The sequence below is a fragment of the Miniopterus natalensis genome, chromosome 2, assembly GCF_054644295.1.
Source record: "Miniopterus natalensis isolate mMinNat1 chromosome 2, mMinNat1.hap1, whole genome shotgun sequence".
In the NCBI taxonomy this organism is placed as follows: Eukaryota; Metazoa; Chordata; class Mammalia; order Chiroptera; family Miniopteridae; genus Miniopterus; species Miniopterus natalensis.
In genome coordinates this window covers 120,351,605-120,369,787 of record NC_142082.1, presented here as the reverse complement: position 1 = coordinate 120,369,787, position 18,183 = coordinate 120,351,605, and the positions used below count along the sequence as shown (strand labels likewise).

General features: G+C 42.0%; 1 protein-coding gene across 1 annotated transcript in view; it reads right to left on the bottom strand.

The window, feature by feature from the left end:
• PAWR (pro-apoptotic WT1 regulator) overlaps positions 1 to 10,941 on the bottom strand; it is a 100,865-nt gene extending 89,924 nt beyond the window's left edge. Inside the window, exon 1 of the mRNA XM_016199455.2 lies at positions 10,417 to 10,941. Within this exon, the coding sequence (XP_016054941.2) occupies positions 10,417 to 10,941 (525 nt within the window). The remainder of the gene's footprint in view (positions 1 to 10,416) is intronic.
• Positions 10,942 to 18,183: the final 7,242 nt, after the last annotated feature.

Below are 18,183 nucleotides of genomic sequence, written 5' to 3'. Positions count from 1 at the left end.
TGCATGCTTTAAAAATTCTTGCAGCACAACAGCTGAAAATTGCTGCTATAGCCCCGCTGGCATGGCTCAGCGGTTGAGCATATACCTATGATCCAGGAGATCATGATTTGATTCAGGGTCAGGGCACATGCCCGGGTTGTGGGCTCGATCCCCAGCAGGAGGCATGCACGAGGCAGCTCATCAATGACTCATCACTGATGTTTCTATCTCTCTCCCTCTCTCTGAAATCAATAAAAATATATTTTAAAAAAGAAAGAAAATTGCTGCTATAAACAATGCTGAACAGTATCTTTTAAAGTTAATTTTATCACAAAAGACATTTTCATATATTTCAAACTGCATTTTACTATTTTTATTTGTCTTATCCGTTGGTCCCCTAGAGTTTATATAAAGAACTTGCAAACAAATCTTTAGCTGTCACAGAATTGTAATCTTTGACATAAATTCTCTGTTCTGTTCATTTCACCAAAACCCCAACAAAATACTCACTTTCATAATACAACAGCCCTCTTTCTTTAAATTTAACAGGAGTTAAACAAATGAGACTTTACTGAAAACTGCATTGTGCACTTGCAAGAGCACAACAAACTAAGGGCTTCCGGCCAAGATGGCAGAGTAGGTAAAGTCTGTGCTCACCTCCTCCCACAAACACTTCAAAATTACAATTAAATTATAGAACCACCATCATTGAGAGCCAGCTGAAGACTCAATGAACAGAATTCCTAAAACTGAGGATATAAAAAAGCCACATGGGGATTGGTAGGAGGAGGAGAGACGCAGAACCCGCAGGTCCCACACCCATGGTATGGAGATTAAGAATTGGGAGGGATGTCTCAGCTACGGAGGTTCCCATTGAGGAGTGAGGGGTCTCAGCTCCACATTAGGCTCCCCAACCCAGGAATCAGCACAAAGAGGAGTCCCCATAAGATCTCGCTGTGAAAAACAGCAGGGATTGTGTCTCAGAGATATAAAGGGTTGCAAGAGATAGCGGTGCTGCAGGTCTTAAAGGGACCATGCACCAACTCACTCGCTCACAAATTCACTCACTGTACGCTCCAGTGCAGGAGCAGCAGCTCGAAAATTGCCAGGGCCATACAGGAAGAAACTAAATTGACTAATTTCAGGGGCAGGGCCTGGAGGGAAAGGGGTCAGTTGGGGCAACTTTCTCTAGGGATGGAAGTGCTGGCATGCGCCATTACTCCTTGGTTGAACTCTTCTACTCAGCTGGCCCTGCCAGGCAAGCACCAAATATGAGCTCTCCATAACCTGGCTAACACCATTCCCCCTGCCCTGGTGACTCCCTGAGACCACCCAACTCACCCACCCGGCATGAGCCTCTTTGAGGCTCAACACAAGCAGGCTGCCTCAGCTCAAGCTGTGGACTTTCCCAAAATCTCTCAAAGGTCCACAAACCCCAAACAAGCAGCAGCTGGTCTTGGCATGCCTGTAGATCTTGCTAAGCAGGCACAAGCTCAGCACAAGTGGCAACCAGTCTCGACTTGCATTTTAACACCCATCAGGTAGCTCCATGCCTGGCATAAGCGGCGGCCAGTATTGGGATGGAACATAGCTTCCACTAAGCGGTCACAAGCCCAGCATAAGCAGTGGTGGACCATGGCCTGCAACAAGCCTCTTCCAAGAGGCCCCAGACCAAACACACCCAGTGGCTGGCTTCAGAGCACAATGGAGCACCACCTAACCAGCTCCAATAACAATACACCCAAAAAGCAGTCTCAGCTGGCATCAGAGCACCACTAAAGCACTCCTGCTCTATGCAATCACCCATGTAAAACAGCTCATCCACTGTAATCATAGCCAGTCCTCACAACCAGTCAGCCTGAGAGTCAACCCCATCCACTGACATACCAACAGTAATTGAGGCCCAACTATAAAGAAGGGCACACACGAACCACTCAAGGGACACCCTTGGAGCACCTAGCACAGGTGACAAGGGAGACTGTGCCACTGAGTCCCACAAGACACTTTCTACATAAGGCCATTCTATCAAAACCGGAAGATGTAACAGATCTAATACATAGAAACAAACAAATGATTCAGCAAAAATGAGGAGACAAAGACATGTCCCAAATGAAAGGTGACAAAATTCCAGAAAAATAACTAAATAAAATGGAGATGAGATACATACTAGATACAGATTCAAAAAACTGGTTATAAGGATGCTCAATTAACTTAGAGGTTGAATACAGAGATTCAATGAGAAAGTCAACAAAGAAATAGAAAATATAAAAAAGAACCAGTCAAATGAAGAACACAATAAATGAAATGAAGACTACACTAGAAGGAATAAACAACAAACTGGATGAAGCAGAGGACTAAATCAGAGGTCTAGAAGACAAAGTAGTGAAAAACACAATCAGAACAACAAAAAGAAAAGAATTTTTATTTATTTATTTTTTTAAATATATCTTTATTGATTTCAGAGAGAGGAAAGGAGAGGGAGAGAGAGATAGAAACATCAATGATGACAGAGTCACTGATCGAGCCCACAACTCGGGCCTGTGCCCTGACCAGGAATCAAACCCCGATCTCCTGGATCCTAGGTCGATGCTCAACCGCTGAGCCACACCCAGCTGGGCAAAAAGAATTTTTAAAAAGGAGAATAGTTCAAGGGACCTCTAGGACAATATCAAGGGTAATAACATTCACATCACAGGGGTACCAGAAGGAGAAGAGAGAAAGCAAGGCATTAAAAATCTATTTGAAGAAATAATGACTGAAAACTTGATGACAAAAATAAACATACAAGTCCAGGAAGTACATAGACTACTAAACAAGATGGTCAAGACACATCATAATTAAAATGCCAGCGGTTAAAGATAAAGAGAGAATCTTCAAAGCAACATGAAAAAAAGCAGTTGGTTCCATAAAAGAGAGCTCCCACAAGACTATCAGGTTTTGTTTTGTTTTACTTTTTGTAATTGAGTTTAGAGAAAAGAAGGGGGAGAGAAAGAGAGAGAGAAAAACATGGATGTGAGAGAGAAACATTGATCAGTTGCCTCCCATATGCACTCTGATTGGGATCGAACCCACAACCTGGATATGTGCCCTGACCGGGAATTAAACCTGCCACCTTCTGGTGTACAGGACATCTCTCCAACCAACTGAGACCAACTGAGCCACACTAGCCAGAACTCACATGCTAAGTTTTGAACCTACTGGAGGTGCTTATACTTTGGAAGTAAATATTCTTGCTGCTTTTAGAAATTAAATATTCTTATAATTTCATTAAGACATGGTGCCTAGTAAATTTTTAAGTATCCTAATAAGAATGTAGTAGATGGCTGAGGTTTGATTCTATACCAGTAGGTACACACCTATAAACACAAATGCCTAGGATTCAAACTGAAAGTTGCCTCAGCAATAACCAAATATGTTAAGAATCAATTGGTCAAAGACACCTATAGGTCTAATATGTGATAGTAAACATAAGGAAAAAACTCTTGCACTTAAAAATACATATTCTGATAGGATGGAAAAAACCTGTCTTAAGAGTTTGAACTGCTAATTAGTCAATACATTTATAAATATATACACTTTCCCTTAAAGATATGTAAAAATGAGAAATGAGTTAAAATAAAGTTCAAATTACACATTAAGTGTTAGGGCCTTTTTCCATTAGTCTAAGCTTCTAACAAATTCTGGAAAAGAAGCAGAGCAGACATAACGTTTTACACTAAATATATGACCATTACCTAAATGTTTGTAAGGTACATCGAATTTCCAAATAGCTCAAGTTGTCTGTTAAAATATCAATAAGGTTTAATTGGGAAAAAATGAGAATGCGTAACATCCCAATAAGAAATTTCCATTAGACATCAACAACAAACTATTTGTGTAACCTATACAGCAACTATAATTTATCATTTGGTCATTTTTAGAATTTTACAAATTATTATTTTATTTGATTCATACAATAATCCTGTTAGATAATCAGTATCAACCTCATCTGAGATATCGGTAAATCACTATGGGGCATTTAAATCAGTTCTTCCCAAAATTTAGGGTGTACGTTATTCAATGACATGTTAAAATGCAGTCTCAGGTAACTCCTACCATCCCCAGACTGAGATGAATCTTAGAAATCAGCATTTTAAGGAAACAACGTATAGGTGGTGCCCTCCCCACCCTCACCCAGACACAGCTTTGAGAACACTGATCTAAGTAACATATTAACGATGTAAGTGGTCTAAAACTCCATTTGTATTCTGAATCAAAGTTCCCAAATGTTCAGATCAGCGATTTTCAACCGGTGTGCAGCAAGAATTTTTAAAACATGCAATACCTGTCTATTTAGTCAGGGGCACTGACCTCTTTTCCCTTAAATTATCAAATAAAAAAATAGTAACAGCCAACACAAAAACAGCCAACAGTGTGAATGCCTATCTTGAAATATATATATGTCATATATGTCATATATATCATATAGTAGAATTGCATCTTATTGGTCACCTTGCATAATAAAGGTAAGTCTGGTTAATTCTTGGTACCAGAAATCCTTAAATACAATTATACCTATTTTCTTTTGTCAGATCAGTAAAAAATATACTTTTTGGTGTGCCACGGAATTTTAGTAATTAGTTAACATGTGCCATGAGATGAAAAAGGTTGAAAATCACTGGTGTAGACCACAGAGCTTTGCAGATCTCCATGAAAGATACATAAAATTTTTTAAAAATTGAAATATTACATTCAGTTAAATTAAATACCTTACACTAAACTCCAGTAGAAACAAATGGTAGTAGGTGACCAAGTTTTAAGAAACTTAAAACTAAGTAGAGTCTACCATTAATTTCATTTTCTCTGTAAAATGCAGGAAAAACTGATTATTTTAATTTAATAGCTTCTCATGGTTTGAAACCTATTGCTCTTTACTGAGTGGGGAGCTAAAACTTAGGTACCTCAGGTTCTAGGAACATAATGGAAAATTAAGATGAAAATATAAAAGCACTTAAGAGTACAAATTTGTGAATATACTAAAAACCATCAAACACTTAAAAGGATGAATTTATGTGAATTATATCTCAGTTTTTAAAAAGGAAAAAAGCACTTAGAAAATTTAGAACTCTGCCCGGCCGGGCGTGGCTCAGCGGTTGAGCGTCAACCTAGGATCCTCGGCGATCGGGGTTCGATTCCCAGTCAGGGCACATGCCTGGGTTGCGGGCTGCAGCCAATCAATGACTCTCTCATCATTGATGTTTCTATCTCTCTCTCTCTCCCTCTCCTTTCCTCTCTCTGAAATCAATAAAGATATATTAAAAAAAAAAAAAGAAAATTTAGAACTCTAATTGAATTTCCCAATAATTTTAAACTTCTAAGACATTATATCAGCATTACTATTAAGTAGCAGTTATTTTTTGGCCTTCATCACAGATGCTAAAAACCAATGTAGGAAATAATAAGGAGTATAAATAAGGCCACTAGCCTAATAATGATTTTAAATAAGAATTTTACTGCCAATGTTTATATGTTTATTTGCTAAATTTTTCCAATAAAGTCCCAACTCATCTACCTTTTAATATAGGGCTATTTTCAAATTCTATAGCAATATATTAGTATCTTATATTTTAGTAAAATAATCTTTGTATTTATTAAATTCAGTATATAGCATATAACACACTAAAATATAATAAGATGGTTATTAAACATCAGGCTTTGAAGGCAGACTATCTCTAGTCTGCTTCTTACCAAATACATGACCTCAAGCAAGTAACTAGCTTACTCTCTCTGCCCCATTTTCCCATAGGGTTGCTGCACCAATATATGTAAAGTGCTTAGAACAGTGCCTGGCATTTAATAAATAAGAAAGCACACCATAAATGCCATCTACTTTAATTACATAATCATTATTTGTATGGGGAAAAAGCACCGCATCTTAGATAACTCGTTACAAATCATGATAATATTAAAAATTTAATTTACTTTATCAATGAACTAAAACATTTAGGAAAGTCTGGGTTAATATCTTATTAAGCAGCCTCAGTGTTTATGCTGTATCTACCCTAGTCACAAGTCCAATTTTTCCAAATCTGACTCACCATTAGTTCCTCCCCTGACTCAACACATAGAAAGGTAGACAGTCTGGAATATAATGGGCATACCAAAAGGCATTTCTTAATCTACCTAGATTTATAAGGTTTATTTACTATGTGTAACGTGTCCTATATAATGTTCAGCAAATATGCTGAATAATTATGACTTAAATTTTGTTCACTTAAAAGTGCTTTCTAATCATCAAATGTTCCTTCAACCTATGGAGTAGGTATTAAAACCCCACCTTGACAGAAAAACAACATATCACTTAAGTAAAATCAAAGATCCACATTTTCTGACTGCTAGCCAAAAACAGATTTATATTTTGTTGATGGCCTGGTATTCAAAATTTTGACAAGCAAACTATAGACTAGAGAGTTGAAGCAATCTCTGAGCCTACAAATTTGGCCTTAAGTTCTATTCAATTCCACACTTTCACTGTTTTCCCCATTTAGATGTTTAAATTATTTAAGATAACCTCTAATAAAAATTCATTTTTAAAAAGTCTAGAGAAATAAGCTAAATAATGAAGGCAGGTTAATTCTTTAAAATTCCCCTTCCCTAGGCACACCACACCACACACACACAAAAAATTTTAAATATTGCTCTATCATTTATTCACTTTTCATGTGATCCTGAGTCATTTTAAACTCTCTAAGCCTCCATTTTCTCCTCTAGAAATGGGGATAAAAAGAGTAAATATAACTACCACATGGGGTTGCTGTGAGCATTAATTAAGACACATAAAGTACATTAGCCAACCACTATGAAATCAAGTTTCAATATATGTTAATTTTTCTAATTTAAATCAAAACCTCAGTGTCATTTGAGTTCTACTTATTGAGAGTTTATTTTCTATGGTAGCCATCTCTTTTAACCCATTCATGCAAACCTATTCAATAGCAGTAACTTTATAAGCACTGAAAACAGGGGTATATAACTATCTAGGAAGCCTCCCTCAACTACACTCCTCCCTCCTTGAATTATGTACCCTGCTCAGGAAATAGGCTGTACTTTAACACTGTACTTAACATATTTGCCTTTATTACTTGAGAGTCCCTTGTGGGCAAGGCCTGTGTCCTATTCATCTCTGTGCCCCAGACTGCAGTCCAATAGTTCTTAACCCTGACTCACATTAGAATCACATGGGGAGCTTATCAAAATATTATTGCCTGGGATCCATCCCAAACCCACTAAATCATAAGGGGGTCAGGGAGGAAAAGGGCAAGAGTAATCAGTACGGGGGAGTATTTTTTTTAAGATCCTCACGTGATATTAAATGTGCTGCCACAGTGAAGAACCACTGCACTCTGACATTTAAAATACTAGACAAACAGGTATGCACACATGTCTGTATGATTATATAGGTAAAGAAACACAAGCCTTAGCTCAAGACCCTCATCTTCAATAGCCTCTCTCAGCCCAATCAAGTATTCCCTTTAAATACACATTATTTCTAACAAACAATTCGTTACGAGCTATTAAGATGGCTTTCAGACTAACTCAGCTCTTGAGTTTTTTCATGTAATTATGCCTTAGCCTTCTTCCTAGAGTCCAGTCTTGCTCCTTATTTTCTCCACAGTGCTTACCATAGTATCTTGAACACAAACATGTAGCAAACATTTGACTGATCTAATAAACATATACAATAATTACTGGCAGGAACTATGTCACATCCAATATCCAATATGGGCTATCCCCCTCCCAAAAATAAAAGAATAAAAATTTAGAAAAAAGCTTTTTAAAAATCTCTAACTTTGTAAATGAGATATAAAGTTTATCTCACTAATAAGCATCTGTGTGTTTGCACTTTTTATTGCAGTCATCAGATGCAGTATCCACCCAGTGTTTTACCCTTACCCACTTTCAGTTCTTGACCTGCTTCCTTCCTAAAACTATCTCCTAGTTGCTTCTAGTATCTTTAGCTGCTGTCAGGTGCCTTTGCAACAATTTTATAATACTCAGTAATTAGTAAAATAAGTTAATGAAAGTTACAATGAATGTGTCACACATATGTTTAATAAACACTTCCTGCAGGAGTTTACTGCTTATCAATCACCAAAACAGGCTTTTTGCATACAAATTACATGCTAATCTAATATAAACTTGGTTGGTTATAGGGTCTGAAAATAAGTCTTACTCAACATTATAGATAATACAAGTCTACTTTTGAATATTGACAGATTGGTGGTTTTCTGCTTCTATAATATTTTAATACCTGAAAATTTTGTAAAATATTACATGACTTTTTAAAACAGGAGTGCTAAGTAGTATTACAAGAAGCTGCACAGCAACTGGCCTTCTCAATTCTGAAACTATTAACAGAAAAAAATGGCACACAATTCTAAAAAAGCAACCAAAAGATATTTATGAAAATGGTTCCCCTTCAAGGTTTTGAGTCACATATTTTACCACTAATAAAATAATCTGAAAGACTTAAGTTGTCTTTTAAAAAATTGAAAGTATGGGGAGGAGGCACTCAAGAAGCATGCCTGCTAATTAGATACGATGGTAAAACATTACCATGTTTTGTTGGGTCCTACAGCATGAAACAGAGCCATAGTAACCACAAAAAGAAAGCAGTCCTCAATTCCCTATTCAATAAAAAAGGTTCAAATTCCACAGACAAAAAATGGTACCCTGGGTTGTTTGTTTTTAAGGAAGATTAAATTTAGGAGTTGCCAACACCCAAATGAAAAACATTCCAGAGTATTAGACTCAATTGTAGTGGGGAGTCATCTACATTCTCAGCACTATGTTCCTTACCCAAAGCATAAGTATTAACAAAGGATGTTTCTTAGGATCTTACAAGATACACCATACTTATTTCCCTCAATAAACATTACCCTTGTTAAAAAAAAAAAAAAAAAAAAAAGTACTTGAGAAATAACAATTTTAGCACAAGCAGCCAGCCAAATAATGAAGTTTAACATCTGCCAATGTAATTTCCCAAATAAGACCCCTGTCAAATGAATAATGAGGAAAAGGCTGAAAATGACAAATTCTTTTATTTGGACCATCAGCTACTTTTAAAAATAAAGTTGTGGAATGTAGTTTTTCCAAAGCCTTGTCTTCAGTTTCCCCTTAATCTTCATATTTTTAACTAAACAAACAAAAAAAACCCTAGAAATTTGATTACCACTCTTAGAATTCCTTCTAGAGCAATTTAATGAATAACAGATCTTTTGTGCAAGTAGCAAACCACAGAGGACCGTTTTGCTGGCTGATAAAAATCTCTGAAACACTCATAAAAATATACTCTTCAAAGACAAACTGATTTTCCAGGTATGGAAATCATATTAAGACTTATAAATTTGGGTATGTTTGATATACACCCTAACTTACTGCCAATGCTTTTACTTGAACCACAATTAAATTCTTACAATTTTCTTGGTGTCAAAGTTGAATAAATTGAAGACCAGAAGCATAAAAAAACAAAAAGTAAAACATAAAGAGCCAATGAGAAAAAGATGCAACTAACTGCTTTGGGTGAAACAAGGTTGTTGAATCACTTCCCAAAACCGGTGAGCTACTATTAAAGTAACCAAACTTGTTTAGGTTTGTTTTGTTTTGTTGAGGATAAAGTGGTGCAGTTATACACGAGGTAAAAATGTTTCACCACTCTAATAGGAAGATGCTACTGCCTGCAGAAATGTTTTGAGACTGCTAAAACAAACAAGCAAACAAAAAAAACAACACCCTACCACAAATGTATTCCAGGGCACACAAATATGAGAGATCGTCTTAAAAAAATTGTGCATTGTTACAGCGTTCCTATTGTCCTAAATATCACTTACACTGAGAAAAAAACTATATATATGTGTGTGGTTTGTATATGAAATAGGGCATAGATTCATTTGGATATACTCATCTTGGGTTCACTGAACGATGAAGCTGTCTTGGATAGTGCTAAGACCACTTTTCCTTTACAGGTGCTATTAAACACTGTTAAAGAGAGGAGATCAACAATCTGATAACTTGAGCCTGGCACGTAGGAAACTAGAGTATGCCGTCATCACCATTAATCAATTTTTCTAACTGACCAAGCATAAAAAAAACAAGTCTGAGTGAGCAAGTTCTTGAGCCAGGAGTTGTCTTTCCACCGCTGTAAAAATGTATCCTGAGCCTGAGACCTTAGCCAGGAAGCTTGAAAAGCACGTGTGCTGCTTTGGGTTTGGGGAACTTCCCAGGAAGCATTTGCTCAAGAGTAAAACTCCATCACCCTCTGCCTGCCTGAAAGGATAAGCTGCAGGAGCTACAGCGGGAAAACTCTGGGCCCGGGAGACCCGAGAGCTCCCAGGAGCAAGACGCCGGGAGGCAGCAGCCCCCACCCCCAGGTCCGGCCGCCGCCCCCGCCCGGCTCACCTCCGCCGCGGGGATGTTGACCACGCCAGTGGAGCGCCGCTTCTCCCGCAGCTTCCTCTTCTCGATCTGCCCCTTGCCTTTCCTGGCACTGGGGCCCGAGCTCCTGCCCTTCTCCGGGCCGCCGTCCCGCTCCTCCTCGTCGCCCCGCGCCTGAGGTGCCCCGGAGGCGGCGGCGGCGGGGGCGGGGGCGGCGCCGGCGGGGGGCTCGTCCTCCGGCCGCCGCGGGCCTGGGGCCGCCCGGGTCAGCGCCGCGGCGCCCACCGCGCAGTTCACGCCCCCGGGAGCGGCAGGTGCGGCCGCGCCCCCGGGGAGGTTGTTGTTGAGCTCGTTGGCCGCGGCGGCCGCCGAGGTGCCCAGAGCCCCGGCCGGGGGCTTTCCGGCCGCGTCGCTACTGCCCCCGCCCGGGGCGGCCGGGCCCGGGGGGTTCTGCTTGGCGCGCAGCTTCTCGCGCTTCGCCTTCCACTCCTCCAGGAAGTCTGTGGTGCTGCCGCCGCCGCTGCTGGTCCTGTAGCCACCGGTCGCCATATTCCCAGCGGGCCGGCCGGGCTCTCACCTCAGGCCGCCCACCCCGGCTCCGGTCGTCGCCGCCTCTTCCTTCCCGCCGCCCCGAGGAGACGAGCGAAAGACCCCCGGGCGCTGGGCGGCCGCGGCTCCCCCAGCCGCCCGCCGTCTGAGAGGAAACACAACAGGGGGCGGGGAAGGGAAGCGTCAGGTCCTCGCGCGGCTCGAGGGTCTGCCCAGCGGCCGCGCCCCTCGAAGCCCCCGGACCTGGAGCGCGCCCACTGGTCCCCGCCGGCGAGCGGCCGCCGAGTCCCGAACCCGCGCGGTTTCTCCGACGCACCTACACGGCGGGCGCGACGGGCGCCGCCCCTCCAGGGGAGGAGAAAGGGACTATCCCCCCGCGCCGTCCACACCGGGGTCCGCGCGGTCGGGGTACCGGGGCCAGACCCTACACCTGTCGGCCAGTCGCATCTCCTGCCCCTCGCTCGGGCCACGGCCGGCGGGGGTCCCCAGCGCCGTCGCTCCCACTGCCCGGCACTGCGCGGAGCCCGGCACCGGCTCGCGGCGGACGGGGGACGCGCAGGCACCAGCCGTCCAGCCGAGTCGGGAAGGGACGCGGCGAGGGCGGCGCGGGCGGCCCCTTACCTGGGAGAAGTTTGGGCGGTGCGGTGCGGGGCTGGGACCGGGCTCCCAGGTGAGCCAAAGCCGACGCGCGAATGCAGCCGCGGCCAGCGAGTCGTCCCGAGCTCCGACTCCGCCGGGCTGGGAGGGAGGGAAGGAGGGAGGGAGCGAGGGAGAGAGAGGGGCGGAGGGGAGCCGAGCGACGCCGAAGCGCGGGCGGAAAGGGCCGAGGCGGCGCGGAGGGGCGCGGCGCGCGGCTGGGGGTGGGTCCTGCCCGCCGCCGCCCCGCCCCCGCGCTCAGGTGCGCGGCGCCGCGGCCGGCCCGCCGCGCGGACGGCACATTCCTGGGCTCGCAGCCTCGCGGCGTCCGGCCCCCCGGCGCCTCCGACTCGGGCGGGAGCGGCCCTCCACGCCCTTTCCCCCGCTCCTCTTCGCCGCCTCGCCCTTCTCCCACCACTCTTCCTTTTAAGTACAAGACAGATTCTTCGAGGGAAAGTCTCGAATGCTGCTGGCTGAGGGGGATGATTCAGGGCCTGACGAGCCCGGATGGGAAAGCGCTCTGGAGTCCCCGTCCCTCCTCGCTGCCCCTTTTCAGATTTATGGGGTGGCAGGGAGAGACGAGCAGAGGAAAAACTGACAAACCCAGCACCCTCCGTGTAAGAAAAGCTGGTGGCTCCTGGTGAAAGGGTCACCTGAAAGGGGGGCCTCAAATTGACAGTGAGGTGTCAAGGGCTTACTATTACTCTCTTAGACTTACAGGAGAAAATTTAAAACATTCCCACAGGGCTGTATTGCCTGTCTCAATCCTATTTAGCGTTTCCTTCTTAACCCTGGCTCTGCCCCTCCTCTTCGCAGACAGAATTTAGCAGCAAAAGCTCCCTACCAAAGCTCTAAAGCTGCATTGATGCGCATTTGATCCGAGCAGGGGCGGTGATTGTCTCCCTTCTTCTCTCCTTAACGCGAGGGTGCATCTTATCCTCAGAGGCAAGTCATCTAAGATTTCTGGACCAGGGCTGGGTGCCCTGCGGCTGGCACGGCCCTGAGCAGGCTGAGCTCACTCCACCCGGGCGATGCCAGGGCGCACGTCACGGTCGGTCGGTCGCAGGGCGCAGAGAAATGTCAGGTCACCCTTTGGTGAGAAGTGGGCGAGCCTTGAGTCACCCTCGTACCTAGCACCCATCTTTCTTCCTCCTTAGTGTTCCTATTTTGCCCAGGTGACACCTGGTGGGTGGGCAGTTAGTGTGTGCCTGCCTCAAGAATGAGAACAGAAGAAAGTGACTCACTTGCTATTTATTTCTCAGAGAGAAACACACAGTTCTGGCCTTTGTTGAGGTCTGGCCGCTGTTGAGCTGAACATATGCGTAACCAGGAGAGAGCTCCGGAAAAATCCTTAGAAAAGTAAAGCCCCTGCTTGGGAATGGGTTTAGAAGGCTCGAGCCTAGCTGGTACCAACCTGGGTGCACCCCCTGAAATTCCTCACTAAGGATTCCTTAGTAACAGACTAAGCCATTCTGAGTTTTAGGAGGAGGGGGAGGGGGGAGGTAAACAGGTTCACAGGAAGGTGCTTGGAGGGGCTGTAGAGACTGCCTGGATACAAACATAAGTAGCTGAGAGGTCTCAGGCCTGTCGTTTAAGTTCTCTGGAACTCAGGTTTCTTTACTGTAAAAGCAATAACAGTGTATATTTTTTAAGCTGTTCTAAAAATCGACCCTGTGTTTGAAGTGTGCTCCTTTCAAGGAAGGCATTCAGTAAATAAGGTTCCTCTTATTAACAGGATATCAAGCAGTTAAGAGTCCTGGATCTCTAAGCTGTTGGGGGTTGAGGGGAGTTAGGCAAAAAAGATAAGGTACTGAATACAAAATATGAACTGGGACACAATAGGCTGAGTAAACTAGGATAATACTGAGGCCACATAAATTTGTCCCTGCATCTCTTAGGCCAGTTCTCCTAATAGTAATAGGCTCTGCGTTGGGAATGTTGGCTATTACTGACTTGTGTGGCTTTGGCTTTGAACAAGTTGCTTAACTTTTGTGCCTCTGTTTACTTACATATAAAATGGGGGTAATAATACTTCCTACATTGTGAGAGTGTTGTGAAAGTGCCTGAGATCCTTAGATAAAAGGTAATATATGAGTACCAAAGTAGTTATTACTAGTCTATAAAGTGCCCTAGGAACCACAGATGAAAGAGAATATTGAGGCACAAAGCACTGTATATTATTATTGTTATCATACCTTTGTCTTTACCTTACCATTCTCAATATTCCCAAACATATATTTCACAGCCAAACTGCGTCCAACATTGCACAAAGATTTTAGCTGAGTCAGTCCTAGGTTGCAACATGTTTGCATATCATCAATCTTTATGTAAAGAGTTCTGATGAAATCATCTTCAGAGACTCGGAGCTTGGTTTCTCAACCACATCACTATTGGCAATTGGGACTAGATAATTCTTTGTTTGGGGAGTTGTCCTGTCCACTGTAGGATGTTTAGCAGCATCCTTGGCTTCTACTTATCAGATGCCAGTATCTGCCCCCCAGCCCCAATTGTGACTTTGTCAAATATTTCAAGGTGGGTGGGAGGGAGGGTAGGCAAAATCTTCCCCAGATGAGAAGCTCTGAGCTAGCCTAAAATAACTAATTTTCATGACTCACTTGCGTTTAATAATAAAGGGAAATATGATGATGCTAACAAAACAAAGAGATTCATTTTAATATGTCACAGTGAAGTTTTTTCTAAATGTTAAATCTTACTTAATGTTTTCTAGGCAGTAGATTAGCTATGATGTAAAAGAGCCCATTTGTATGTGTTGAAATAATTGATAGGATATTGCAAAATAGCCATTTTGCCTTCAATGCAAATAATTCTGGAGCATATGCAATTCACCTCTAAAATAAAAATAATATATGTACACAGTTTTAAAAGTTAAGATACTTTAGTTCTGTAAGGATTATAGCAAAAAACAGCAACTTACCCTTTTCTATTCCCAAAACCATTCCCAGAACTTTGAACTCTTTTAACTGTTTCTGCTAATATAGATCTTCATATTTATTTATTTATTTATTTTTAATCCTCAACCAAGGGTATATTTTCCATTACTTTACAGAGACAGTGGAAAGGAAAGAGGGGGGGGGGGGAGAGAGAGACATTGACAAGAGGTACACATTGATTGGTTGCCTCCCGCACTCGACCCAGCAGGGGCCAGGGATCAAGCCTGCAATGGATGTATGTGCCCTTGGCGGGAATTGAACCCTGGACCCTTCAGTCGAGAGCTGAAGCCCAGGGCCAGGATCGAACCTGCAACCCAGGGATGTGCCCTTGACCAGAAATCGAACCCTCGACCCTTGGGTGCTCATCCAACACTCTATTGAGCAACACCGGCTAGGGCTTCTGATACATTTTTAATCTTTACTCTCCTGTTTCCATTTCTTTGGCATGCTATTCCACTTCCAGCCAGATTTCCTCCACTGTATGTGCCAATCTTTCTATTGACTTTTCTGTTCCTGCCACCATTGTTTTCTAACATGTTTCTTATTCTCTAAATATTTTTTTCCTAGTATCCTATTCCTGTGTCTCAGATTCTTTATCTTTTCTCTCCCTAAGGAAATATAACTTTTCTCCTGCTAGTCCTGCACACTGCCTCTAGCCTTTATGTTCCTTTTTTCTTTTTGACTGTTTTAGTCTTCATCTTTCATGTTAGAGGATTTCCTCATCAGACTGCTGTTCTTTCATATTTGAGACTGGAGCACTTAAAAGCTCTTCTGTGAACAGGCAGAGTTTGTTGACTAATGGTCCTCATTTAGGAGGCTGGTGCTTGGACCCAGGATCTTGTGGAAGCATGTGCCAAATGTCAGCATCTAGGGAGCTTTTCTCTTGGCCAGATCAATTTCCCTGAGAGAAACTGTGTTTCTGCCTACGTTGCCACTTGTCAACTGTTTCAGGAGCCAAGTAGGGAAAAGGGGCTGTGGGAGTCTCACTACACAACATGCTGGTTTCACCAAGTCCCTGTGCTCAGTATGCCTAGTGTGCTTAAGTTCATTACATTTGTGATGTTGATCTGCAGAGCATAAACTTCCGGTCCTCTGCGAGGATCAGGGGAGACAGACTCCTTGCTACTGAGCCTTGAAGAGCAGATTCAAGAATCTAACTTTTCCTTATGTTGATTTTCAACTAGTCATTCTGTTTTAACACACACACACACACACACACACACACACACACACACACACACACACACAGACATGCACACCTGACCTTTGCTCTCTTTCTCGGAGGTATATGCTGATGCCTCCAATTGCTGGGCTTTCTTTTTAGGGTAATTTGGGATAAAAAGGACTTCTTATTCACTTTCCCTCCTGCAGGTGATTAGAATTCACCTTTCTCTGCTCTCCTAAAGTCAGTTTTCCATCTTTCATCTTCCAAAATTCTTTTCTCATCTCCCATCCTCTTTGTTATTATTGGTTTATCATTTTACTTTTGTTTTAGTGAAGTTACTTGAGGGAGTAGAGATAAAATGTGTGTTCAGTCTGTTATGTTTAACAAGAAGTCCAATCCATCAATCTTGCAGATTTCCAGATACTTTGAAATCTAATCCATGATGAAGTCAGATCAGTACAGACAACTACATCTTATTTTCTTCCTCATTGAATGAAATCATAAGCCCCTATTGGTTGACACTATTACAAAGAGCTCTATGAAATGTGTTGTATTTTTTGTAGGCTGTTTTGAAAATGTGGCCTATTATGTTGCAGAATGTTCCTATTATTTAAAACCTAGGAAAAAATGTCTGACATTAATATTAAAAATAGTTGTATTTTTCTTTTGTTACTTTTTTTAAACCACAGTAAAACTATGTGTTATTTAACTAGTGAGTTTTCCCTTTTTCATTTGACTGCTGATAATCTTTAACCAGATTTATGACCTATCAAGGAAAGATCTAGGTTATGTAGTGCCTGACATTTATACACTCTTCTTTAAGGAAAAAAAAAAAAAATGGTTAAAAAAAATAAATATAAAAAAATAAATTTAAAAAATTATAAATTTTAACAAATTGAAAAAAATACCATAAGCATTATAAAAATTCAGGAAAACAACCAAATTATTCATAATTTACTGTGATATATTTCCATAACACTATTTTACCTGCATTATTATTATTGACTTTATTATGATTTATTACTCATAAAATATGTGACTTCACATTCAGCTTTTTCCCTCTATTTGTAGTACAAATATATAGGTTTGTGTACCACAAACACAGGAACTGTGATAAATTCTATTTGGTACTATTTCCATCAAAAAAGAAAATAATTGCCCGACCGGCATGGCTCAGTGTTTGAGCATTGACCTATGATCCAGGAGATCACAGTTCGATTATTGGTCAGGGCACATGCTCAGGTTGTGGGCTTGATCCCCAGTTGGGGGCATGCAGGAGGCAGCCGATCAATGACTCTCTCATCATTGATGTTACTATCTCCTTCCTTTTCCCCTCCTCTCTCTGAAATCAATAAAAATATATTTTAAAAGGAAAAAAAGAAAGAGAAAATAATGTCCTAGGCATTTATAATTTTATACCCTGTATTATTAAATATATTCTTGATAGGAAAGAACTTCTGTTTTGACTAGGTAACAATAAAAACAGAATTCTCTGATTATTTTACACATCTGATGATTGGAAGGATTTCCTACAGACTAGCTTTAATGCCCTCAGGCTTGCCGCCCCAACCTCCTTCTTGCTGTCATCAACCACTCCCCAGGCACTTTGACTTACTGAGGACCTTAGCTTTAGCCAATTGTCTTCTCTGATTTGTATCAGTTCTTCCTGATAACATACATAGATCATCTATCCAAGTCTCTTCCCATCTCACATACTTAACTTGACCTTCTCATTTCCAATAACCATTTCCTCTTTACCCTCTCCAGTCAGGCACTCTCATAGTTAGTCTCTTGACTTTGTCATCACCAGTCAATGCACCTCCAAAAATTCAGTTTAAACATCTCATTTTCCAACACCACCTCCTACCCCTCCAGCACACTTACTCTGGTATCCCTACTCCGACGAATTTTTGATCTACTGATCATGCCAGTTTTTTATTATGTGTCATTCCTTTTCATGTCCTAACTTCCTTAGTCAGTTTCAGTTCTAAAGTTTATCATTATTAGCCTCCTCTGTGCCTGCACCTGCTCATCTAAACAAGGTTAGTTAAAAACAGAATGGCATGAGATGGCAAATAGACATATGAAAAGATGCTCAACGAGAAATGCAAATTAAAACCACAGTGAGGTATTACTTCATACCTGTCAGAATGGCTATGATCAATAAATCAACAAACAAGTGCTGGCAAGGGTGTGGAGAAAAGACAACCTCATGCACTGTTGGTGGGATTGCAGGCTGGTGCAGCCACTGTGGAAAACAGTATGGAGGTTCCTCAAAAAATAAAAAATGGAACTGCTTTATGGCCCAGCACTTTCACTTCTGGGTATATATCCGAAGATACCCAAAACACTAGTTCTAAAGAATATATGCACCCCTATGGTCATTGCAGAGTTATTTACAACAGCCAAGATATGGAAGCAGCCCCGGTGCTCATCAGTAGAGGAGTAGATTTAAAAAAAGTTGCAGTACATATACACAATGGAATATTA